The sequence below is a fragment of the Microcebus murinus genome, chromosome 3 (assembly GCF_040939455.1).
Source record: "Microcebus murinus isolate Inina chromosome 3, M.murinus_Inina_mat1.0, whole genome shotgun sequence".
Classification (NCBI taxonomy): Eukaryota; Metazoa; Chordata; class Mammalia; order Primates; family Cheirogaleidae; genus Microcebus; species Microcebus murinus.
In genome coordinates, this window is record NC_134106.1 from 99,249,374 (window position 1) to 99,275,567 (window position 26,194).

A 26,194-nucleotide genomic window follows, 5' to 3' on the forward strand; every position below is an offset into this window, starting at 1 on the left:
TATTCTCAGGTGAAAGATGTCAGAGCCAGTCAAGAGAGTTTGGATAAAGAAAACACAGCTAGAGCATTCCCTGGGTTTCTGGGCAAAACTTAGATTTAGAGAAATCAAAATCTAATAGTCCTGTATATTATCTGAATTTTTTTATCCAAAACCAAGTAGCACGTTTTAATGATTATTTTGTAAGCCCTAGGGTTGATGATTTATTTACAAGGGTCACCAAATAAAAAGGGGGAACACAGGGGATTACTCTCAGTACCATCATTACAATTTGGTGTATTCCAAAGAAATGTTTACAAGTGAACTGTTCACTGATGGGGGGGTACTTACTGGGGGGTGGGCAGGATAAAGATGGAAAGCGATGAAGGGGAGAAGGATGGGCAGTTTCATTCTAAAGTAATGTGGGGAATTGCTTACCTAATGATAACTCTGCTAAGCTGTATTTGTTTTAACTGATGTCCCTGTAGCAAAAGAGCTTCATTGTCAAGAAAAAAAAAAAATCAGTGGTCTCTTGATTCACGAAAATTTTAACTTTCTTTTTAAGGGGGAAAGTAATCTAACATTATAGAATGAAGTTCAACATCTCACAGAGCATTTTCTTCTTTAGTGCTGCTCCATGGGAAAAACTTACAGGGGAATATCAAGACTCCAGGAAAATCTTTTAGACCTAAAACTCTGTGTGTGTGTGTGTGTGTGTGTGTGTGTGTGTGTGTGTGTGTACAGGCCTCATTTATCTCTCACATCATCAGGCCTTAATTCACATAGGCACTTGTGCAGATAAATCAAAGAAGTTGACTTGCTTAAGCACCAAACTTTTTATTAAACCATTTTAATGGAAAGATTTCAAACTTATTTACATATTTTCCCTGTCTTAAAAATTATGAGGATTGATTTCTGTAGCACTGAATGCTATTGCAAAATGACTGTAGTGAGCTTCAGAGGAATGCAGGGTTATTTGCTCTCAAACTAAATGGCCTCAGACAGTTATATTTTGAGTGTTTGTCTACTTTTTGTAGTTTTCAGTCTGGTCTCTTTGCTCAGGTGTCACTTTTCCTATGATTTCCTTGCCTCTACTATCTCATTAACTTTCTAAATCATTTCTTCTAATGTCCTATGTGCCCAGAGAACAGATAACGAGATTCATTTAAACTGTAAATAAAACGAAAGGAAGCAAGTGTTAAGTGAGGGCTGAAGAGGCTCTATCTGGGAATAAAATGCATTAAGCTTAAAGGAATTTTTCTGAATCCAGTTTGGCTTGTCAGAGACATTTTTACAAACAGTGTATTTCTTAGCTTTGTTTCAGACAATTAATAATACTAAGTTAATAATGGCCAGAGAAATGAAGTCTTCAAGTATGAATTATAAAAATAAGCACCATGATTAAGTAAAAAAAATGCATCCTGTCTACAAAATAGATATCTTCTTCTCTTTCAGCTGTAAAATATGTGGCTGAAAGTAAAATTAAACCAGAAACTAAAGGGAAAAAGTAGGATCCTTGTTTTTTTGTTTTTTTCCTATACCATAAAAGCAGCAGGGAGGTCACACAGTCTTGCTGGAGGGTGTCATCCCTTTTGCTGACTCAGAAAAGAAACACATTTGCCATTGAAAGACAAATTAAACAGGGCATGGCTTGCACTATATGGATTCCCAGACTTAGTTATCTGCCACGACCAGGCAACGTTTAGTTACCTCCAGATGCATCTAAACAAAGAACATCCGTTGCCTCTGTGTAGATAGAATATCTTTGTCAACATTTTCAGTTTGAACAAATATTGCAAAGTGGTCCATACTAGATTTGTCCCAGGAGAAACTGACAGAAATTCCTTTAGGATGGGGGCAGCCATCTTAGCTACATTGCTGGGATTGCCGGGTGATAGGATTATAGGAGCTAGACAGTGGCACTGTGACCTAATGTAACTCTCAAATCTGCTGCACGCAGAACCCTGGAATTGGGGAGCAGCAAGGGAAAGAAGTTACTTATCCTGTACAGCATAGCTGTGTTCAAATTCCTAGGCATTAGCCCAGATCTTCTCCTGTGGGAATAGGAGGTGAGCCTGTCCACCAGACAGGCACTGCCTAAGTAGGGGAAAAAAACAGGCTGAAATAGGCAGCTCAGAGGAGAGAGCAGGGTGTCCCTGCTAAGCATGGGCTGGCAAGACACAAGAGGATTCTAACATGAGAATATATCTGGACAGAATCTGAGTTGGCGGGGTTCCCTGGACACCCAGGAGAACTATGTCTGGAATATAGAAGCTCCAACTTCACATCTGAGCAAATGAGATGGCACCCAGGGAAGCTAATGCCCTCAGGCCAAGAGCCCATGGAAAAGCCAAGGGCATTCCTATAATAGAGGCACTTTTTCCCCTATGCAAGAGCCATTCAAAAGCAGAAATAAACTTCTCAGAAAGGACTGGGGAGAAGAGGAATGAAACCAGAGTATTACGGGGAATCTGAAAGAGATATAGTTGAGTACGACCCAGCAGAAGTGTAATTCTTGGTACCTCCAGAGAAAGGAGGAGAAGAGCAGATAGCATTCTTCCTGCGCAAGCATGTCTCTCCTAAGGGGGCAGGACAGCCCCTAGATAACACTACCCCGTGAAGAAGGGAGCTATCACGCAAGGGCAAAGTGTCCAGGACAGAGAAAAGCCACATACACAGCATGTCTCCAATGGGCAAAAAGCATGTCAGCCCTTCCAGCTGGACCAAAATATCATTCTCAAAGAAAAAGGTCAACAAACCTAAAATGGTACAAAATGGTTCTCATCCATAGGAGCCCCACACACGTTGCCAGGGGAACAGCACTCTGGTCACGTCAGACTTGCACACTGATTAAAGAACTTTCTGCTGACAGTTTCACTCTCTTCCCTTATGTTGGATTCCTCTTGTTTCCCATCCCCCCACCCTGGAAACCCAGTGAGCAAACTGTTGTTCTAATACACTTTGTGCAGGACATCAGTGATCCCAGGTCTCCCAATCTCAAATATCCTGTCCCACTGCCCTGCATTTGTTGGACTTTATGCTTGGGCTCTTGGTTTGGAATAGAAGGTTCTTCTAGCTAGAAGAAATGTTCTCCAGAAGAATTCTACTTCAAGGTGAAGGCATTTCTGAAGATAAGAAGTGAGAGAAGGGCAGCATTTATCTGTTATCCTGATGAGAGGATAACAGATAGGTGGAGAAAGTCCCTGCTTTGCTTTCTCTATCAGAGATCTTATCTCACTTGATTTTAAAGGTTTGTCTTCATCACTAACCATGAGCTTCACAGAGCCAGGCCTTATGTCTACTCTTAACCACAGCATCCCCGAAACTGGCAAGAAACTAAACATGCTAATAATGGTTGACAATTATTTTTTTTGATGAATGGGTAAATAACTAACTCAGTGAGAGAATAGATGAACTTTTAAAATCCACAAGCATGAAGAAATGTGAAAATGTGCAAAAGTTGGAAACCGAGAGCTTTGGCCAGTGAATTACTTCTTGTATGAGAAAATGTGACCACCCATACCCCAAGTGAAAAGGGATGAAAAGCACAGTGCTAGCAGTAGTCCTTACGAACATGTGCATTGGGCTTTAGAATATCCATAGCGCTGTCCTGAGGTGTTGGAGTTAGCAGCTTTAACAGGGCAAGTCAAAATGATTGCAGACGCAGGCTGCAATGCCTTCTTGTCTTCAGGCCATTTTAAGAAAGATGGGGAGGGTTGAACACATCTAAGAATTCCTCAAAAGTGAAAAGAGACTTGCATTGGTTTCTACCCATGCCTCCGGTGCAGAACTATCAGCCACTGTGGAAACTGGTCTCTGAATTGCTCCCTAGCCACTGGCAAGTACATTTCATTCATCCTTTCTCCTTTCAGAAGTCACAAACTCAGTTCAACAATTTTTTTTTCTGCATCTCTCTAAATTTTTCATCTCAGGAAAGTTTGAACAAAGTGTCCAGCTCTCACTATTTCCTAATGCTCTGCTAATAAATGAAGAGTTAACTGGAGTGCAAAGGCAATGAGAAAGCTTGCCAGCCTACAGTTAGAGAATTTCATGACAATTAGCACTGGTTTTTGCTACAAGAATAGAGACAGAAAAAAAAAAAACAAAAAAAAAACCTCTATAGCCCCCCCCAAAAAAAGTTTCCAAAAAGGAAAAAAAAAAAAAGCTATTCACACATGCACACATGTACAACCAAAAAAAAGCCTATAAATACTGGCTGAAAATGATACTATGGGATGACAGAAGAAACACAATTAGCATTCACCCAAGAAAAGCTAGTGCTTCAGAGGGAGGGAAGAGAAGGAACTCATCAACAGTAATATCAACTTTACAACAGCCCTGATGGTTTATCTACCCAAAGGAAGTGCTACCTCCCCACTTTTTTGTGACCCTCTCGACGATTCTGGGGGGAAAAAATGTTAGTTCAACATTATCACAAGCCAGAATATGACTCTATTTATGTGACAAGTTGACAACATACAATTTCATGCTTGTTGAACTGATCGGTGTTATATATTCACTGTGAATATTATGAAGCCACACCATTATAAATATGAAACAGTATACACTTATTCAAAATAACTCCAGCAGTGGCAATTTATAGCTTGGTTGTTTGTGTTCTTATGAAGTCCAAATGCCACCTTAAGAAGCTGCAGCTCGCGGAAGCAGATGTGCAGTGTGACTGCGACCGAAATGGATTGACGATGACCTCTGTGAAAGCAGGCCATTACATTTTGGTCTGCATGGCAGCTGACACTGGTTTGTATTTAGATATGTGGCTGTTGGGAACACTGTGTCCTTAAAGCTCTGTTTAAACATGGGCCAAGACATTTGTCTACTGCACTAATTATTTTACCACTCTTCTATGGCAAAGATCACTTTTTTTTTTTCCCTTTAAAAAAGAATGTGAGTATATATGCACACACACAGGCTCACATTCTCACCGCGCTCCATAAAGTTACAGCAAGGACTTTAAACCTTGGTCATGTCAGGTGAACGCTGGCAAGGTTTCTGGAATGCCTGCTAACAGGATTGTACCACTCTCTTGATCAGGTGCCTGGGAACAAGACAAGGCCACAAACCATCAAACCATAAGCTGTCACAGCAACTGTTTTTGGTCAGGTTTTTTTTTTTTTTTTTTTTTCCTCCTATTTCCTACCCTCCCTCCCTTTCTCTCTCTTAGCGAGCTTAAACCAATTTGCAAGTATTCGCTTCCACAAGGACAAATTTGGAATGGTGAAGAACAACACAATTTATCCAAATGTGGGAGGAAATGAAGGAGCCAGGCACCTTGCTGAAGCTAGATATCAAAAATTTGCATAAGTAGTTTCCCAACAACAGAGGTGCTATTTGGAACAAAATAAATTGCTTGTATTGTATGCAAGGGCACAAACCTTGACCAAATTTGCGGTTGCTTCCCAGCTTGTACGTTTCTAAAGTACAACCAGATAGTCCTGCTCAGAAGCTCAAGTTAGTAGCCCTCAGTAGGTAGACCTAAAAAGGTAACTGTTTATAAACTTAGAAGTCTTCAATATCTTTGTTTGACAATGAAGAAACATGAAAGCAAAATATTTGAAATATGAAATTAGTTTTCTCGAGGATTTTCTAGTAATTCTTTTGTTTAACTCTTTTGTTTCTTTGTTTAATATTAGGTAATACCCCTAGCTCTTGTTTTGAGACCTAGAGTCTGGAATCCTGGATCTTTTTTGAAACATTTTCATTAGTTAGTGTTTTGGAACTTCCTCATCCCAAGAAAGTTTGCTATCCAAAGTCTGCATCTCTTTCTACTTTTCCTGTTGGGCTAACGTGGAGGTGGTGTTGGTCTGTATGGTAAATCCAACCCATGAGATAACATAATCACATACATTCATTTCTCAGGGACCTTGGCAGCTCTTATCTCCTTGCTTTTATGATCTCTTATGAGCAGCCAGGAATAGCAATTTGCAGGCTGTTTGTAAAGCCATCTTAGTCTGAACCTAGCCTTCTCCTCCTTTATCACACAGTGATATTCTGCAGCTAAATCCCATTTGCCATAGCAAAATTTGCTCTGAGCTCCATTTTAGAATAACGTAAGTATTATCTGTGGGTATAGAACATATCAAACATGTAATGGGGACAATTATCAATTCAATGAACTATTTATTAATAGAAGGTGTTTTGTGTGCTTTGCTTAGATTTATTGATATGCTGTCCACTGTACATTGTAGCCTGAAGCTATTTAGTTCATGTTCATCAGCGTCTCTGGGAAGCAGCTCTGCCATTCACACAGTTCCGGTTCTCCTGTGTGCTTTGCTCAACTTTATTTTACCGTTATATCACCTACAACATTAAACACAATGCTCGAGTTCCATGTGTTAAATCACAATTGTTTCCTATTAAATGTTCCAAGCTACCCATTTTTATTAACAGTTACTTTATTAAATCCTTAATAACACAGATAGAATAGTTAGTTAATTTGTGTGTTGAGCCATGGATGTTAATTTGTAAACATAATAACATACTGCAATCATTTGCATAATAGCATTTTAATCTTTTTAGTAAAAGCTGTAATTCCCTACAAAGTACACTGCAGTAGAAACTAAGTGACTATTGGTAATAATACAAAAGGCCTTAAAATTCTCATCCTATTATAGTGTTGGAACATACCCAAACTGCTTCCATAATCTCTGAAATGTTACTGTTCTCTGATTTAGGTGTCTGTGTCAAGAATAAAAATGAAGTATAACTGGTAGCAGTAGACTATTTCCTAAATGTAATTTAGTATTCACTAAGCACCAGCACTTTGCAAATAGCTCTGAGGCTTTCCTTCAAAGTTCAGAGCTCCAGCTATGCATATTGTGTGAGGAACACCATGGAACTCACTCTAAGCTCGGCTGTGCTGGAGAGAAGGCTCTGATAAATCATGCTGATTTGGCACCGGGGAGGCCATCGCATGGGCCACCAGGGATTTGGCTACCGAGTCTCCTCCTCCTCGCTGCCTTCTCAGCCTGATTGCATCTCCTGGAACTGACTATTTCTGAGTAGAAGTTCTGGATAGAATGAAAAAGTAGGGGAATGCTTGAAGAAGCTACTTCAAAAACAATTTTAGGGGGGGGGGCGAAGTCTCTAGAGCCCATTAATACCAATCATAAAATGGGCCGAAAGAAAAAAGAAAAGCAGTCGCTTAAAAGTCAGGCCAAGTCATTTTACGCAAGATCTGGTTATTCATTAACCCATCTGGCTACAAACCTTGAATGAGTAACTTGCAGTAGTAATGGAGATGAGCAGGTCTACAAAATATGAGTGTTCAGAATTTGAAACTGTGCAAATGACTCGATCATTTTGGAGAGGAAAAGGCATAAAAGTATCTCTTATCATCATTTTGGGACAAATGGCTTAATGGATAAGAAGTCATTTCTCTTTGAAAACTTTTGCCCTTGCCAAGAATAAGAGTGCGTATTTCATTGTGGATCTCTCTCTGCCTCGCCTCTGCTCTCATCCTGGATGCGGGTAAGTCAGCATCTTTCCCAGCCTACAGTAAAACGCAGCGTCCTGCTCTGCAACTCAGAGCGCACAGTCTTAAAAGTAACCTCAGAGGTTAAGAAGAAGAAAAAAATAGCCCTTACGAAATTGTTTTACATCACAGGCAATTCATTTTATAAAACCCACAATAAAATTTTTCACCGCTAAAAGAATAGGCACATAATTATAGGGGCAAATTAACCTTGTTAAAAATGTGAAGTCTGGGATAGGGAATGCTGGAGGAATGAATTTGGCTCTCTGTTTAACAATGCAGTCTTTAATGTTCATCTTTTTATCTGCGTTGTGTGTTGATTTCATTCAGAGGTGAGCCATCTGCTGGGCTGTGCTTCCACGACATTGTCATATAGATAGGGGTACATGGACAAATAAACACGGCATATGGATAAGGTTACTACACAGGCACACACAGTTGCTATACAAATAGACAGTTCGTCCAATGCAGCATCCTGAAACTCAATTAATTTCTAATATCTCTGAAGTTAATCTAAAAAGCAATGATTCACTTTTTCCTGATTCTGCCCCAAGATTTCCTCCTTGTGAATTTGGGTCTCTACTTTTTTTGGTCCCAAAGATATCCAGGTAAAGTCTGTTTATTAATATGAACCACTTGCAACTCCAGGAGGTTGAGAAAGCCTAAGACAAGCCCAGAAAATGGCTCACCTTACTTCTTGGAGTACCCAGACTATCTGACATGAAATCATTGGTCCCTACCCTTAAAAAAAAAAAAAAGCACAAAATTATACTTTCTAAAATCATTATGCCTAATCAATCATCTAGATTCTCACTTTCCAAATAGCAAATGGCTAAGAACTAGATCAACTTCCTTGATAAACAGCAGCCAACCTCATCTCTTGTAGCCACAACTTGCATTAACAAAAGCTGCCATCAGGTAAGTTAGTGCTGGTGAAAGATGATCAGGTAACCTGCATCCTGTGACTTGCTATTTATTAGTAGGGGTTGACGCCAGGAGACAGAGCCCTGTGGGGCAGAACTCCTGAGCCATGTTTTTCCAATGGTCAGCATAATGGCAGGGAGGCAATAGGGTGATAAACCAGATGTTCCTAAGATAAGCTAGATGTTATCAAGTCAAAAAGTCCAAAACGGAGGTGTGTAGATGAACACACACATACACAAACAACAGTATTTAGTCTCCCTGCAAGATAAGCCGACCACGGAAGCTGAAAATTAAGCAGCACACAGACTGGGTCAGATTGTTGCTTCCTGATTTGTGACTCTCTGAGATGAACATCTAACTGATTTATGCCCAGAATTTGGAATTTTGTGGTAGACTACAAATGCAAAGATAAGTACAACATAAATTTTTAAAATACTCCATAAGTCTCCATGAGTTTCAACATTCTTCAATGTTCTTATGTTACAGCCAATTATCTCCCCACTTAAATGGCTATTATTTTCTTACTTGAAGTCTATGTTCTCGGTAAGTGTCATTACCAAGTGTGGCAAAAGTCTGGCTGTGAGCCGTAAATTTAATTTAAATGACAAGCATTTATTGATTGCAAATTGGAAATTCCAGAAATCTTTAAAAAGTGATTATTGTAAATTAACTCAATCTCTCCACATAACAAAGGAGAATTTATTCTCTCAATGATAAAATTAAGGTGAGGTTGTTTTTGCACACTTTTTTATTTTTTTCTGGTCTGTTTGTTTTGTTAAAATTCCATGAGGTTTGCCATTCATAGAAAAGTCTGTCTGACCACAGGCACAATCAGAAGCAGGAATTTGTTACCATGGAAGGCTGCAGAATTTCCTCCAAGGAGACAAGTGAGAAAAAGCAGACATCACATAAATTTGTGGATTGGGTTAAATAAGCTCTGCCCCTGAGGCCATGGGGAGATCCAGAGCCCCCTTTTAAAATGACTTACAAGTCTAAAAATGTACTCCAGCTCCTAAAGGTGAACAGAAACTTAACCTGGGATGATATCCATGAAGTCCCGATTCTCTGGAATATTTTGGAGTTGGCATTCCTTGCCATCCCCTTCTACCACTTAACTCACAGTTATCAGGGCTTATGGAATTTTCCTTCAAGGTGCTTCGAGTCTGTTCCCTCATGTCATCCCCACTGCTATCACCTTGTCCCTCTGCACCTGTGTCACATTGGGCTTGGAATGCAGCATTGCCTGCTATCTGGTTTCCCTGCCTCCTACTTGCCTATGTCTCTTACCACTGTCAGCATCCTCCTCCTTAAATACCACCTCCATTATGTTGCTTTCCTGCTAACAATCTTCAGTGCCATCCTACTTTCTACCATGTAAACTCTAAATGCTTCCAACTGGGTTCTACACGGCCCACCGTAAGTTTGTACCTGCCCTATAGACAAACTTACAACACCTACTCTGAAGTTCCCATTAGTATATATTTTACTTTGAATAAACCAAGCTCCTCACCTCTGTACCTCTCTGTGAAAACACTTGGCTCTTATTCTCTTTGCAGCTTTGGTGAATTTATTCCTGGTTTACCTTCTTAGCTAGAAACATACATACATAAACACACACACATATATATCATACACATGTATATATGCATGCATGGTCTCATAAAGTTTTCCAATTGTGAATATACAAATAATCTTATGTATATACATATATACATAAATATGAATATACAGTCTTATATTGTTTTTTAACTACTAAACATAAAAACATAATGCATATATTTGTGTGAGAGTGTGTGTGTACACACACACACACACACATACACACACATATAAATCTTGCATGGTTGGCTAATTGTTTCACATTTCTTCATTTTGCCTCCCAAACTAGTTTAAAGTTCATTAGGAAACAGACCTTCTTTTGTGCTTTGTATATAATCTTTGCATTACCTTACACAGTTCACAGCATTAATAATCCCATGATGGTCAACTCATTCATTATGCTACAAATATTTGAGTTTTGCTTTTCTGCTGTTTTCTAAGAAATTGTCTAGAAAAACGTCAGTGAATAAGACAGGCAGATTCCCTGCTCCCAAAATGCTCATGGTCTGTTGAACTGCCAAGATTTGTTATTTTAACTTTTTGATAGGTACTAATATATGCCCATTTTTGAAAAATTCAGAATATAACTGAAAGCCAAATAAAGAAATGTGAAATCTTCTGTATTCCTACCAGAATGATCAAGTGGTACTGAAAGCTTCCGCTATTCATTTCCTTGGTGCCATATAGCAAGATAATCTTAAACACAGATAGCACAAAGCCACCACTCACCCTTTTTCTCCTACAAAAGTGCACAGTCCCAGACCTGCCTGAGAGTTCCAGTAATTACCAAACATGAATGCTGGCTACAGCTGTGAGTCCGTCTCTCCCCATTAGCAAAGGCAGGCCTCAGAATGTATTATGAGTAATGACCGAGACAACTGCATTCTCCCTTGCCACCGTTCGAAAGAACCCCAAGTAGCTGCATTCAGAAGTAACAGACGAATGAATGAAAGATGCCCATTCAGTTGTACCATAGAGGCATTAAAGCAGGTGTTAAAATAAATCAGGGACAAGGTGGCCCATGGTGACCTAAAAAGGCCAATGTGCTGTTTCAACTAACCCCATGCCACCCATCTTTATACACTGCTGTGCTGTAAAAGTAGTCCTTTATTCTCTTCCTTCAAACAATGCACAAAGGCAACAGAGGGAAGGAAGTTGTGTTGCAATATTCTGAAACATAAATCTTGCTACCAGCCGGTCCAGGGACAGTATCCTGTTTTCCTTACACATGGATCAGATTCACTGGAGGCTGTGCCTATAGGCCTTGTGCCCTGTTATTTAAAGTGGCTTCTAAATCATACCCGGTCACCTGCATTTACACGTCTAAACACAGGTTGTGTGAGGAGAGATCCTTATTTGTGTGTCCAGTTACTCGACCAACATATATGGTTGCACGCTGGCACACTGTTGCCCCCACTCAGAATCCCCTCTTTCTCAAGTTGTGACATTCAACTCATTCTTTTTTATTATCGTGTTTGTGCAGGTCAATAAAAATTAAACTTAGATTCAAATGTACAGAAGAAACAAAAGAAGAGATTTCTATTTACTTCCAATGTTTAAACATTCTGCCATGCTATTACGTAGCCTTAAGTCCCACTTTCTGCTTGGATTAAAATCCAGAAAACCCATGGCCGGTTTCCAGCGGGGTCATCGACGTGTTACTTGAGTCAGGGAAAAGTGTTTAACTACTCAGTGCCTGATTTTATTCTGGGAGTTTGAGGTGCATCATGCTTGTTACGGGCAGAGCAGAGATGGCAGAGCCCGTGACTGCCTGGCTAGCTCAAGCACAAGGCCTTCTCAAATGCGATGAGGCAGGCCTTTGCAAATTGGAAGGTGAGCACAGGTGAAAAGTCCACCGTGAGAGGTTGGCTCTGGGAAAAGACTTCGGTGAAACGCTGCTTTGGTAGAAGCAATACAAAGCCGTGGTCGTGCAAGGATTATTTTGGGCCTTCTTCACAGGGGAAGACCCAATTTTAGAATTTCACTATGCTCAAAACAGCTTTCATTTCCCATTATAGAAAAGATGTCTGAGTTTAACACTAGAGGGCAAAGAGTAGAGGCGTCATCACGCTATGCAAATGCCTGCGAGGCTGCTGCTGTTTGTAACAGCATTGCCACATCTGACCCTTTGCCTAGACAAAGAAGAATGGGTTTTGTGACATCAGGGAAAACTGTTGTGGGGACTTATCTAAACAGTCGCTTTTGCTCTCTGTCACTAAAAAGAATACCTGACTTATTAGTCGTGAGGCCCCGGGCATCTCAATAATTTTACACGGCTTCTCATTTTTTATATCCCATATTGTACTGTTTTCTCTGAGAAATCAACTGATTCATCTTTAGCATTTCATACAGGGGAGTTTTGTGACTTAAAAAACCAACAACAGCGTTTTTCAACCTCAGAGCTATTGTCATTTGAGACCAGATCACCATTTGTTCTGAGAGCTGTCCTGTGCATTGTAGGATTTTGTCAGCATCTCTAGTCTCTACCCAGCAAATGCCCACAGCATCACCTTGCCGCCGGTCCTAACAATCAGACACACCTCCAGACATTGTCAAATGTCTCCTGGGGAAGGGGAAGGCAAAATTGCCTTCACTTAAGAATCATTGCTTTAAAATGACCTAATGAGATATGAAATTAAATGAACCTTGTGTTTTAGAGTGTTGAAAACAATTCTATCAGCAGTAGAACACTAGGAAAACAAAAAGGGTATCATTGCATAAATTAAGCATCTGCATGGAGATAACTGGTTGTTTAACCAAGTCTCCTGAAATCCTTACCCAGGTACCACAGCACAAAATACGGGAACAGAAAGTTATCTTTTTCAAAACAAGTCCGCCAGGGAGGCATTGACAACCAGGCCACCTCCCCGCCAACCTGTAAATTATTCTCTAATCATCCTCTACAACAGCAATCCCCAACCTTTTTGGCAACAGGGACAGGTTTCATGGAACTTTTGGAAGACAACTTCTCCACCGACCAGGGCAAGGGGGCGGGAGGGGAGGCAGAACTCAGGCAGTACTGTGAGCGATGGGGAGTAGCTATAAATACGGATGAGGCTTCCGAGGGATGAAGCTTTCCCTTGCTCGCCTCCTGCCATGCAGCCCAGCTCCTGAGTTTCATGGAAGACAATTTTTTCATGGGGGAAGGTGAGGGGTGGGGGGTGCGGGGTGGGGGTGGGAGTAGGTGCCGAGATCGGGCCGCGGTGCAGCCTGGTTCCTAACACGCCATGGACCCGTACCGATCTCCCCGGCCCCGGGGGTGGGGGCTGCAGCACCAGTGAATGCATGCCTTTCACCTGATATGGAACAGCTGATTCTTAGATAAGAGGTCTATGGAGATGGACATTTTTTAAAGTACTGTTTATTTAATGCAGCATGACTTAGAATGGGCCTGTAACCTGACAAGTGTACTGATGAGGAATGTTCAATTTACCAGTTCTAACCAGCCAAGTCCTCACATGAACTTTCCAAGACCCGGCTGAGAAGCCTGGGAAAGTATAACTAACCACAAGCATTCAGCATTTCCTCCACCTGGTTCTATCTCCCCAGCCCCAACCCCACTACCTTAAGCATTCTTCTAAGACCCACTTCATGCTCCAGCGGTATTACAAAATCTTAGCCGTTGGCAGAAACTACAGCCACCTCTGCCTCTATGTCAACCAACACTGAAAGGAAAGGAAAGATTCTGTTCTATTTTTAAATATATTGAGCAAAGAAGCAGCTTGATATGTCTTTGTAAAGGATGGCTGTCACCCAAATTTATGGTTTCCCTATTTTTATCAATGATATAGATTTTGAAGTCAGATAAATTTGGGGTTCAAATCCCAGGTCTTTATTTGTCAACTGCGGGTGATTTTGGAAAATCACTTAACCTCTCTGAGACGCATTGTCTGCACATATAAAACAGGAATGATAATAATAATACTGAAACAATAGGTTGTTTCGAAGGATAAATGAGATGACATATATGCAGCATGAGTATTCGAAAATGTTGGTCATTATTTTTGTTACTATTGTTGTCAGTTATTATATTCAGCATTCACTTATGAATCATCAATCATTTATCCAGCACTTTCTATGTGTTGGGTGCTGGAAAACTCAATTAATATTGTCAAATTGGCTTTCTTAAAGACTCAGGATTTCAACCAAATAATACTGAAGCATAAATGATGTCTTCACTGGTGGATAACAAAAATTTTGTATGGAGCCCGGCACATAGTAGGTGCTCAGAAAAGGAAAAACGATGATGATGATGATGATGATAGTGCTGGTGGTTGTGATATTGAAAAATAGTTGATTTGGCAATTCACTTGCCAAAGTACTCACTAAATGTTTGTCCCTAGAATAAGAAATCATTTATTTTCAAGTAAATGAGTACTGATCTTGTGAGAAAGAATCTCTTTTCTCAGAGTAACACTTTAATAGTAGTAGATTAACATTCTTTATTATAGGGTAGGCTTATAATGAGAGTCTAGAGTCTGGGAGGTATTTCTTACTAATGAAAGGTAAGTGAATTTTGACTAATTTATAAGTATATATTAGATTAGTTGAGTTTAGAAGTTTCCATTACATAGAGAAATTAGGGGCATGAACCAAAAAAAAAAAAATAATAATAACAATTAAAACAGCTCATCTACTTTGTAAAACAAATAAAGGTAGACATCTAGCCCTTTGGTTAAAAAGAAGTGACTTCTTACTTTATTAATTTATATTAAGCACCACTTATTTGCTACTCAGTCTTTCTGTGGGAAATAGGAATAAACAGGTTTAGACTTTTGTTCTTCTTTGTCACTAATTCTTTCACAACCCCTTAGTATTTCAACACAGTTGAATGCACTCTGTTGTCAGTTCTTAGCCCCTTAAATCTAAAAAAAAAAAAAAAATCCATTTGTTTTCCAAACATTGTTTTTCATAAAGTAGGAAGTGTCTAACTGCGATGAAAAATCTTTTGATGACAACAAAGTAAGAACCCATTATGCTTGCAGGCCTATTGCCATGTTAGTCTGGCCCAAGCCAAGGTCAATGAGAAATTAATTTCTCCAAAGGATGTCCTTACCTCAAATATGTTTGAAGGCTCATTGTTGTACTGATTGGATATTATTTCTGATTGGTCACTGCACCACTTGAGTCCACCCAGAAAGCTGTCTGTATCCAAGTCATTCACATCTAGTTCAGAAAGATCAAGTTCAGGAAGATCTGGGCAAAGAGGCTGGTCTTCACCAACCAGAGCAGCACACTGCAGGAGGCAGGAAAAAAAAATAGCTTTCATTAACTTCAGGAATTTATTAAACTGCAATAGCATGTGATAGGAATTAAGCCTGGTTAATTCAACGACACCACCAAAGCTGGTCTTTGGGGCTTTAATTACCAGAGAAAACATCCTAAATTCTTTACTCACTTGGCTCCTAAAGAATACTTTGCCTGATTTATACCATCCAAAACTCTAACTTGAAACCCACAGTAAACGCCACACTTCCATGAAGCCTTCTCTGATTTGTCCAGTTAGAAATCAGCGATATTATTTTGTAGCTCTTTGACAGTTAGCACTTACCAAGTTTCAAATTGTTTTATGGTTAACTGTATGAAAAATTTTAGTCTGCCCTTAGAGTATAATCCCTTTGAGGGAAGGACACAAACTTGGTTTTACACTGGAATTTTCATCACACATAATAGAAACTCAATAAACAACTGCTAAATGAAAAATTGAACAAAGGAACTACACTAGGAAAACTTTATCTCCATTTTTATACATCTTTTAAGCATTACAATCCATATAATTCACGTAGCTAGCAGCTAATGAGGCAAAGCCCTTTGACTCATCCGTGGTTCTCTTGAATTGTTATTTAAATCATTTATTCTTACTTGATTCTTCATGAGTTTCTGGCCTTCATCCTTAACAGGGCAAAAGCAAGTTCCTTCAGATGAAGGACAAAAATATCACTATATTTTTTTCTATCTGGCTTTTATACCTTTTACTATGTGTAACTTGCAAGTCATGCATTGATGTGTGTGTGTGTGTGTGTGTGTGTGTGTGTGTGTGTGTGTGTGTGTGTGTTCATGGCTGGGATCACCTGGTACCTGGAAAAGAAAAATCACAATAGCACACCAAAACTGTATTTTTGTCCCTTATTTATGTATACCTAAACAATGCTTCAAAAAGTTAATTCAAAGTAACTATTTTTGTTTAGAGTTTTAAAATGACTTCAGTATATTGAAGGGTTTAAAATATCTTCTATGGAGCCTGTGCTGCTTATCACCAAGGCTATTTTAGGTTGCCATAGTCTTTCACTTCTTGCATGCTATTCCATGAAGCCTTTTCATGGTCCCAGCCTGTGGCTTTCCAAGGCAAGTGAACCCCCTATACCAATGAGGTGGTCTCCTCAACTTGAACTGACTACCTAATTTCCAATTCCAAGCTACATACTGCGAAGAACCCTGCAGAAACCCCAGACTGCAGGAGTCTGGCGATAGCAAAGCAGTAAGGACTTTATCCACCTGTGAGCCAAGGTGCGTAAATTAGGAGGCACACACTCTGGAGCAGGACCCTCAGAGCCCTACCTTCCAAGGTCAGGAGAGATGGTGTGGAGCTGTTCACATCCAGGCAGCAATTAGGCATGAAGCTAAAGATACTCCTTGACATTTAGATTTTGAATGAAATAAGTTTTATGCAGATTTTTTTTTCTCGAGCACCCCAGTTAGCCTTGGCAGGGATCCCTGGCAGGCTACATTGCATGGGTCATATGCAGCAGCGTGATCATAAGCAACACACTGAGAAGTAGGTACTGGGTAATGGAGTCAGCAGTTTGTAAGGGGCGCTGGGAGGAGCTTGCAAATCATTGCTAAGACCCCCGGACCCTTGTTAGCTCCCAAGCAGCAGGCTCAAGGGAATGCAAAGAAAGGGATGTCTTCTCCATCAAAACTCTTTCCTTATCATTTTATTGGTCTTTCCTTTTTATTATCTGAGTTAGCCCAAAGTTACAGTTCAGGCTGGGCCGAAGAGGAGACCTTGTTCTGGTACAATGTTCGCTTTTTGCTGTGGGTGTAACACTTCCCAGCCTCCATTCTTGCCCTCATGGCATATCCTCCAAGTAGAAACACAGTATTAACCCTTCCTCAACACCACCAATTCAGAGACAAGAAGAGAGCTTTTTCAATTGTGTGAAATACACTAGGATTTATTGGGGGATAGTCCTTAAGAAAAAAACATAAACAGCAAAACTAGCAACAAAAAGAAAAATAATCTAGAAGACATAGTCTCTCCACATCTGGCTTTAGTTCCTGTTATGGAATTTAGGAGCCGTGTTTTGGAATGCTGAACTGTCATCCTGGCTTGTGGACAGCTTTTTGCTGTCTCTCTCTTTAACTGCCCTCCTTTGATATGACTTTTTTTTCAAAATCTCTTAACCTTCCAGAAACATATATTTTTAAATAACTTTTGAAAACCATTGAACAGACCAGATGATCAATTTGTTGGATTTTACTATCCTATAATTTACATATTCTTTTCTTTTCCTTTCTCTCTCTCTCTCTCTCTCTCATTTTTGCTTTTATGTTCTGGTCTAAAAAATTGCACGTGTTCTTGCCAATGTTGACATGCTAATAAAATCAGTGCTTCTGAATGCGGTAGTATCCTGCTAATCTAAAACACATTAGTAGTAGCAAGTGTTCCTGTTATTAATTTATATTTGGCCTTTGGACGATGCCAGGCTTAACAGTCCGAGCCCTGTAACTGTCCTCATCTGACATGTGGATATTTACTGCTTCCTATACATCTGTAACAGGTGTGCTTTAATGCAATTACACACACACATTCTGCTGCTTCTTTGCAACTATGACAGCTATTTCACAACTGTAGCCTTAATTTTATAATAAGATTTAAGAGGATAAAGCAGTCACTAAACACAAAAGGCTAATTATTGTATGTTATTTCACCCCAACAGACTTTTCTCTTAGTTAAGGAGCAGACAATAAATTAGCTTAACTGCACTGATGATAATGAATCATTATAATTAAGTATAATTCTCCATTAACCTTTTGGAGGTTTTCGTGCCATCGATGGTATATTTTAAAGAGAGAGAGAAGAAGGAGTGGACTTGGCCACATTAATTATATTAATGAAAAAAAAAAAAAAGAATCTTAATTCTTAAAAAAAATTAGCCAAGACAGGGGAAGGGGGGGGCAGAAACGAATGGCAGTCTTAGTGGAGTTTATGTCATGTGAATTGTCTCTATCAATCTTAGTAACCTTATTGTACATCACCTTCATTAAACTGTGAAACGCTGGGGACTCAGTAGCTATAGTGATATAGGCCTTTATTAACCAATGTGCTGTCCTGTCATTATGTGCAAAAGGGCATAATACGTTTCAGGATGACAGCAAACATTAATGATTCAAAAAATGAAAACTGCCTACGCTACCTGCTGCTCGTAATATTTTAGACTGGCTAGAGGTGATTCCCAGAGCTGCCACCACGAAGGCACGGCCTCTAGCAGCTAGCTGCCTACGGTGCCACAGAGAAGACACTGGCCAATCTCAGCCAACCGATCGGCGACTCAATCCACGGCTGGACAATTAGCCCAAGACCTCTCTCCTCCTTAAGAAAAAATTTAAAAGGCCACTGTTCTAAATGCTTCTGAAGCTTATGTGAAAATGACTGCAGGAATTCCAATGATGAAAGTAAATCTTTCCTTATTTCCATCTGATCTAGTTCCTCAATCAACTCCTAGCAGCATCAGGAATAATACATGATGGAAAAATGAAACTACAGCAGCTGAAACACACAGTGCCAGCCAGACAACCATCCACGGGACACTCCGGCTACTCAGAGACAATTAGGACTTTGAAGCCACTTAGAACACTCACTCTTAATAGCTACAGGACATATGAATTATCCATATCTATTCCACCTTACTAAGAAATCACAACAAGATAAGAACAATTATAATCCGCAAATGCGATCTGCCAAGGAGAGGGAGGGCCAAGGGAGCCAACATTTGCAAACCCAGCAAAGAGTTAAGAACCCAGGGCATGCCTCGCTAGATAGGAAAAATGCATTCGCGGGCAGCCTTGGCCAAATTATTTTCACTTTAGATGTGTATCGCTGCACCACATGGACATCTTATTTAATCAAATCACGTGTGGCACTCGGTCCTCCCCCTTACCCTGCGTGCCCCCAGCTACCCAGAGGAAGCACTCGCAGTCTTTTGCCAGATTCATTGTTAATAGCTCGGAATCCTCCATGCAATTCAATTCGGGTCCATCTCACCAGAGTCCACAGAAAGTTTCTCTTGTTTCCCAAGTTGCCCAAACTTTCCTTCGGAGAACATTCCATTGTGCTGAATGCAAACACGCCGAGGTCCTCCGTCTCCCACTAGACTCCAGAGATTACGAGGAAACCACTTGCGTTTTTTTTCCCCCCGGTATGAATTGTAGCCGGCAGAGACTGTGGAATTGATGTATTGCCGTCTATTTTTACACAAGCAGCGAGCAGCTCCACACACAGTCCTGCATAAACTCTATTCTCTCTCCGGCTTCAGGCAGCTCTCCGTGGTACAGGGAGATTTAACCATTGGCTTTCCTGCCACCGACGCAAAAGGAAAACCTTGCACTGAAAGGCTTTTCTTTTCTTTCTTTTTTTTTTTTTTTTTCATTCGCTGGCCAAATCTTTCTACCACGTTTAGGAGTTTTAAAGGAAGCAGCATCGTTGTTTTGTGTTCTGTGGGAAAAGCAATCTAAAATAGCCCAGGAGGATTATTTAGGATTTTGTTAAGTTCTCTGTCTGATGAACAGAGAGAGAGAGGGGGAAAAAAAATCCGGACTAGAGTCAAAACCAGCTATATTTGAACACATGCATTTTAATATTTTTATCTTCGTCTTATTATAAATAGAAATGGCATTTTTCCAACCAGGCCACTAAACACCACTGGAAAGACTTCAGCTTCTGATTCATATCAATATCTGAGAGCATAAATATTGCATATGAGTAGAAACAGAGCCAAAGGCACATGGAAAGAGTTTCTAACTGCAACAGATACTGATGACAGCAGCTAAGCTTTGATTCGCTCAAGGCATCTCAGAACCACCTTAAAATAGCAAACTTATTGGAGTTAAGATAAGATTGAGATTCCCTTCTGAAAGCTCCCGCCTGGACTACTTTTCTGCCTCCTCTCCTTGCCCCAGCCCATCCCCCCGTACAGGAATAATAGCATCTGAGGGAAGCTTCAGTCCTGGCTGCAGTGCCGAGCCCAGCCCAGCTCACCTCGATGTCACTCCACACAGAGTCCGAGTCCTGGTTGCACATGTCCCACGCCATCCAGCTCCTGAATGACGCCAGTCAAGCTTGTTCAGCTCCAATCCACAGTGACACAGAGCACACACTCATGCAGGCAACCAGCCCCTTACTGAGAGTGAACTGAAGGCACCTGTCTTACTACAGTCCCCAGTCACATGACAAAGCTATTAAAAAGTAGGCTGGGCTGTCACTCACCCAGCCTCCCTTCCCCTGTGCAGCTAGCTGCTCAAACTCGTGACGTCACTCAAAGGCAGCCCTCTGCCTCAGTGAAGTAACGCTTAAAAAAAAAAAAAAAAGAAGAAGAAGAAAGAAAGAAAGGAAACACTTAGACTTTTGGAGGCTTCAAGCATCATGCTGTGATTAAAGCCAGCTTTGAATGCCACAGACTCTGAACGGAGCCCTGGCCATATAATAACCAAAATCCCCTGCAATCTTTTTTTAATTTATTTTCCTTCCCAAACAAGCAAGTGGTAAAGCTCCCTGTCTCATGATAGAGTAACTATATTCTCAGCTAAAATGTGTATTCCCTAAGAACTCCTTGATTCTAAGATCTCCAAGTGGACTCAGGCTTAGTTTGGGACTAAAGCAGGAGCTTATCGCATGATGCATCTTTATGAGACATTTTCTAATGGGGGGAGTATTGGAAAGCAGCGAGTGGGGCATTTTTTGCTTGTTTAATCAACAAAACAGCCTGTATTTGTGAAGGTATAAACAAACTCCTCCACCCAGAAGTCAGCTGTCCCCGTGGCAGTCGGGAATACCAGCTCCAGAAGTGTTACTGCAGTTTGCTTTGCTCCATATAAGGAGAACAAACCACATAATCCCATCCTTTCGGCTTCCTTCTAATTATTTCCATTTCTCTCATAGGCTCCCAGAAAACAAGTGTTAGTAAATACAGTCGCTGCTGCTGTGCCCAGATCAGCTTAGGTTCCCGGCTGCTTTTTTCCATACATGTAACATTTCCTCCCTAACTGCCTTAGGGTGCCTTTTTGAATAAACACTGGATTCCAACTCCAGTGCCCTAGGTTGTGCAGTTTGCCTTTGCAATCAAGAATGTCCGTGAAGTGAGGGAAAAATACCAACACACTATTAGCAGAAATATTCATTTCTTGAGCCTTTCTTTTTATTATTTTCCAGCTCGTACCTTGAGACAATGAGGGCTAATGCAGGTGCAACTGTTTTATGATGACACTACATATTGAATACATAACAAACTCAAGGTACTAGATACAGCAGAAAAACACTTCCTGCAACATTACAGTGGTCTGACTTAACCCTTCCAAGTTCTGGGGAGAAGTACACATGTATATATCTTTGTAAATAAACATGTTTTCATAACATTTTAAATCCAGTATACTCTTATAATCAGCTTCATTCTTTTACTTGATAATAATTTATCTGAAAAAAATTCCCCAGGTATCTAAATATAATCTGTGAAGCACTATTTATGTAAACTCCTACTGAGGTTAATTTAATGTGTTCTTTATTGTCCATCTCCTTATAAAGAAAAAAAATGGTGATTCTGCTCTAACACATATTTTTTTAATATTAAGCTGCTCATATACTAAAGTGAAAGAAAGATATACAAACAAAACAAACAAAACCCACCAGGCTGCTGCTTCTTTCAGACCACATATATTACTATAGGAGAGATTTGTCTACCTCTTATATCGCAACAAGTTGCTAGTAAATTCCTGAATAAAATAATAAAATTGACAGTTTGTCATTATTGGACATAAAAAGATGGCAAAAGCTTTGACATTTTAAATACATTTAAATACATTTCACTGGTACATTTTTCCTCTTACAAACAGCAGAAAATTACTGTAGTTTTAATTTTCTAAATCAAGAAAGGACAGGAAAATACAACCTTGAGAATGTTTTCACATACACAATTTATGGCATTACTCTGCACTCCCCACAAAAAATTACTAATTTTCTTCCCAATTATCTTCTGATGTAATGTAAAACTTCAGTAAATTATTAAAATTCAGGACAAAGGTCATTGGCTCTAACCTCAACACGGTCAACTGTGAAATAACATTGGTCACTTGGCAAAAAAGAGTCAATGTTTATTAATTATTATCAGGTGATCCCTGAGTTGTGCCATTCACTGATGCTTTTATTTGTGTCCATCCAATGCTGGGCATACATTATATGTATTTTTAAAATCCTATTCACACCTTTCAGAGACATTCTTTACACTGGAACATGTTATATTACTGTTTTTGATATTTTAACCTGCTCACATTGTGTTCTTGGGTTTTTTTTTTTTATTTGCTTTTTGCCACCTAATTCCACTTAAAAAATAGCAAATCAGCATATCCACTGAAACCAGAGGTGATTTCATATATTCTTTTTTTTCTTTTCTCTTCACTATCACAGAAGGTGATTTAGAAGCAAAAACATTTAAAGGACTTATAAACTACAGGAGCATATTGCATTTTCCCCCCTCAAATACCCTCAAATATCTACTACTGTACTAATAAAACTTTAAAAAGATTCTTGGAACAAATTAGAGGACCTCCCACTATTTTTTTTTTTTTTTAAGTCTCAAAGTTACAACTTTAATGATAGGGATATTTTAAAGGTCTTATAATTTGGTTAATTAACTCTTCAGATTAAATTTTTTCTTCTGTCCAGTTTTTCTTTTTTCTTTTCTCAGGAGAACTTAACATTGTTAGTTGCTCACCAACCTTGGTCATTTCTAGCTCTCCGGACAGTTTCTATATTTAATTCTCTCTCTGCCTTGACTGTTTCTCTCCCTTTCTCCTCTAGCCCTCTTTCACGCCTTTGTCAACGCTGCCTCCAAGATTTCCAAATGTTTGATTTCAATCAACAAGGATCTGTTGAAACCTTACTGTGTGCACAGACATGTATCACAAGGGCTGCCAAGAAGGCATATGACATGGACACAAGGGAGCACAAGGGAGCTTACGATTTTAGGGGTATGACAGCCCTTAAAAACGGACAATAATTTGATATGAAAAAGCAACGTCATTTGCTCAAAACCCAGATTCTTCTACTCCTTAAAACGCACCCTGTTTAGGTACAAAGTCCTTCGCTGACCACCACAATTCACACCCAAATCAATCTCATTTTATCTCAACAATAGAAAGAGGTATTTATTAACATCTGTTGAGTGCCTGCAATGTTCTGTATCTACACAGAGCCTAGATTCCAACCTGATAGAATTTCTTTCCTCAGTAATTCTGTTAACGTTTTCCAAGGCCCTAACATTGGTGAGGCAGGAAAATATATCCTTCATGGTGATAACAAGAGAAAAAGAAAGAAAGAAAGAGAAAAAAAGAAAAAAAAAAACCCTCAGGAGAATAATTTACTTCTACAACAAAAATATGTAATGAAGGGTATCACCATTTAGGTTTCCTTCCTCATTCCTGCCCCAAATTACAGGCTTTTCCCACCCATATTTCAGACAGTTGCCCACTGAAAAATAAACACAATCAAATTCAAACTCCCAAACTCCAATACCTCAGACAATAGCAAAAACAAATGGTTTTGGATCTGTATATTGTATACAGTGGGTACAGAAGTAAACTTAGAAGCAAAAGCTATTAGTATAAGTATCTTTGTCTACTTGTTTTTATAAGCTTACAATCAACCATGTAAGAATAAATTTATGCAGAAACTTTTTAAGGAAAAAAAGTAGAAAGGAAAACATCTACAGCAGGACGTACATGGGCTTCTAGACACTATGATCAGCACTTCATATACCATATCTCCATCAATTTAGTTTTCAAAACTATGCAGTAAAGATGATGTCTACCCATTTTACAACTAAGAAAAATAAGGCAGGGCAAGGGTTCAGATAGCAGCTGAGAAGAGCATACAGATCTCTGAAAGCCCTTTTCGGAAGAACTGAAGTTTCATACCTAAGAATAATCATCATCCCCAAATCAAAGGCACAAGCCCCCGAGGCAACTTTATATCCGAGAGAGTGTCTATGTAACTGGAAACCAATATTCCTGGGAATGCTGCCTGCCTAGAGCATTCTTCCAGAAAGGAACAGGGCCTGCCCATAATTGCTAATATTCTTAAAGTTAATCATTGCTTACAGGCATTCAGTTGCTTGCTTTTAATTCCTAGAGGGACTAATTGATCCTGACACCCTACATCAGTTTCTAAGCACATGTTTCCAACCGTCTCTGGTTAGAAGCTGGGACTGGGGAGGGCACAAAAGTTGATAGCAGAGTAGGGTATGACAAAGACTTCTACAAATACTCTAAAATTAACCCTTATTTTACACAAAACTGCAATGGTGATGTCCATGTGAACAAGAAACCTTTGGGGAAATAACTAGAGGAAAATCAGCAGATATCTTTAATAGCTCCTAGCCTTTCTTTCTTTCTTTCTTTCTTTCTTTCTTTCTTTCTTTCTTTCTTTCTTTCTTTCTTTCTTTCTTTCTTTCTTTCTTTCTTTCTTTCTTTCTTTCTTTCTTTCTTTCTTTCTTTCTTTCTTTCTTTCTTTCTTTCTTTCTTTCTTTCTTTCTTTCCCTCTTTCTAATAAACAAGATATGACAGACCACCTCAGCAACACATCTCTCATCTCCAGGAAAACTTCCTGCAGATCAGCTCTGTGCAACTGAATCAGCCTCTATTTTAACTTGGACCCCAAAAGGTGCTTTTGGTATTTTTCATATTAAAATAACAAGTAACATGAAAACCAATCTGAGTTGCAGTCAATTGGACTAATCTGAACATAAAGCAAGAAGGGTACTTATTAAGCACACAGATAAGAGATAATAAAAGAATAGTTAATATCTGATTTTGTCTGGTGCTCAACTCTGTTATAATTCTGAATCTACAGACATTTTCATTTACCTGAATTATTTCAGGTTAATTCATCTATAATGCAGGGAGTTATAGATTATTTAGACAAGAAATGTTTGATAGGATTATTTAGCAATTTTTTTTAATGGAACCCAAAGTAAGGCATATCACATTTTATTAAATTTGATATTATTTAAAAATTTAAACTACTACTAAACTTCAATAACATAACATTTCACTTAGTAAGAAGAGTATTTTATTCTATTAGCTAAAGTTAGTGAGGGACAGAGGAAACTGAGGTATACAAATTGTTAAATTGAAAAAAAAATGATATTCAACTGTTTCCCTGGTAGTTATTTCTAGACCTTGGGTCCTAATTAACTTAATTTTTCTCAATTTTAGGGGAGAAAATTATATTTTGCAAATAGTCTCAAATGGGAAGAATAAATAAAATATGTCTTTCTTTTTCTTTTTCCTTTTTGGAATGCCATCAGAGTCTTGAAAGGATTTTTGATAATTTGGCTTTTATTTCATTATAGGTTTGTCCAGTGCTTTGATATTTGATTTTTACTCTAGCAGAGTAAATATATATACCAAAACTGTGGGAGAGGTAGGAAGGAAATAAATTCTCATTTTAAGAAGCAAGTAGCTTTGAGGTCTAACTTAAATTTTATGGTGACATACAAAATCTTCCTCTATATTTGCCAACTCAATTGGAGATAAGATTTTTGAGGAAACATCTTTAACTAAGAAGACCAGTTCTAGGATCAACCTCCACATTTAGCAGCTCCATTGAAAAATAGATGTCAAATACTGCTGATAGGATTATAAATGGGTACAATTTTTCTAGAGCACAAGCAGGCAATATGTGTCAAAAACTTTAAAAGTGGGCAACTCCATAGACCCAGAACTTCTAATTCTAGGAATTCATCCTAACGAAATAATAGGGGTATGTATACAAAGATTTTTGGTGTGAGCATACTCAATGCTACATCATTTACATTATTAAAACTTTAATGCAATGTGAATATCCAACATTAATGGGCCTAGTTAGATTAATGGACCTAGTTAGATATAGCAGTGTGTATACATAGACATTCAATGCTATCATTCAAAACTGTT

At 39.1% G+C, this 26,194-nt stretch overlaps 1 protein-coding gene across 2 annotated transcripts in view; it reads right to left on the reverse strand.

The window, feature by feature from the left end:
- The window catches only part of PPARGC1A (PPARG coactivator 1 alpha), a 628,165-nt gene that overhangs the window by 78,002 nt on the left and 523,969 nt on the right, over positions 1-26,194 (reverse strand). The window contains exons 1-2 of one of the 2 annotated variants that reach the window (XM_012737482.3): positions 20,250-24,692; positions 15,048-15,227 (exon numbers count right to left, since the gene is read on the reverse strand). In XM_012737482.3, the coding sequence (XP_012592936.1) occupies positions 15,048-15,227; positions 20,250-20,303 (234 nt within the window). In that variant the 5' untranslated portion in view covers positions 20,304-24,692. Of the gene's footprint in view, positions 1-15,047; positions 15,228-20,249; positions 24,693-26,194 lie in introns of those variants that run through there. The other variant, XM_012737483.3, reaches the window with a different exon arrangement.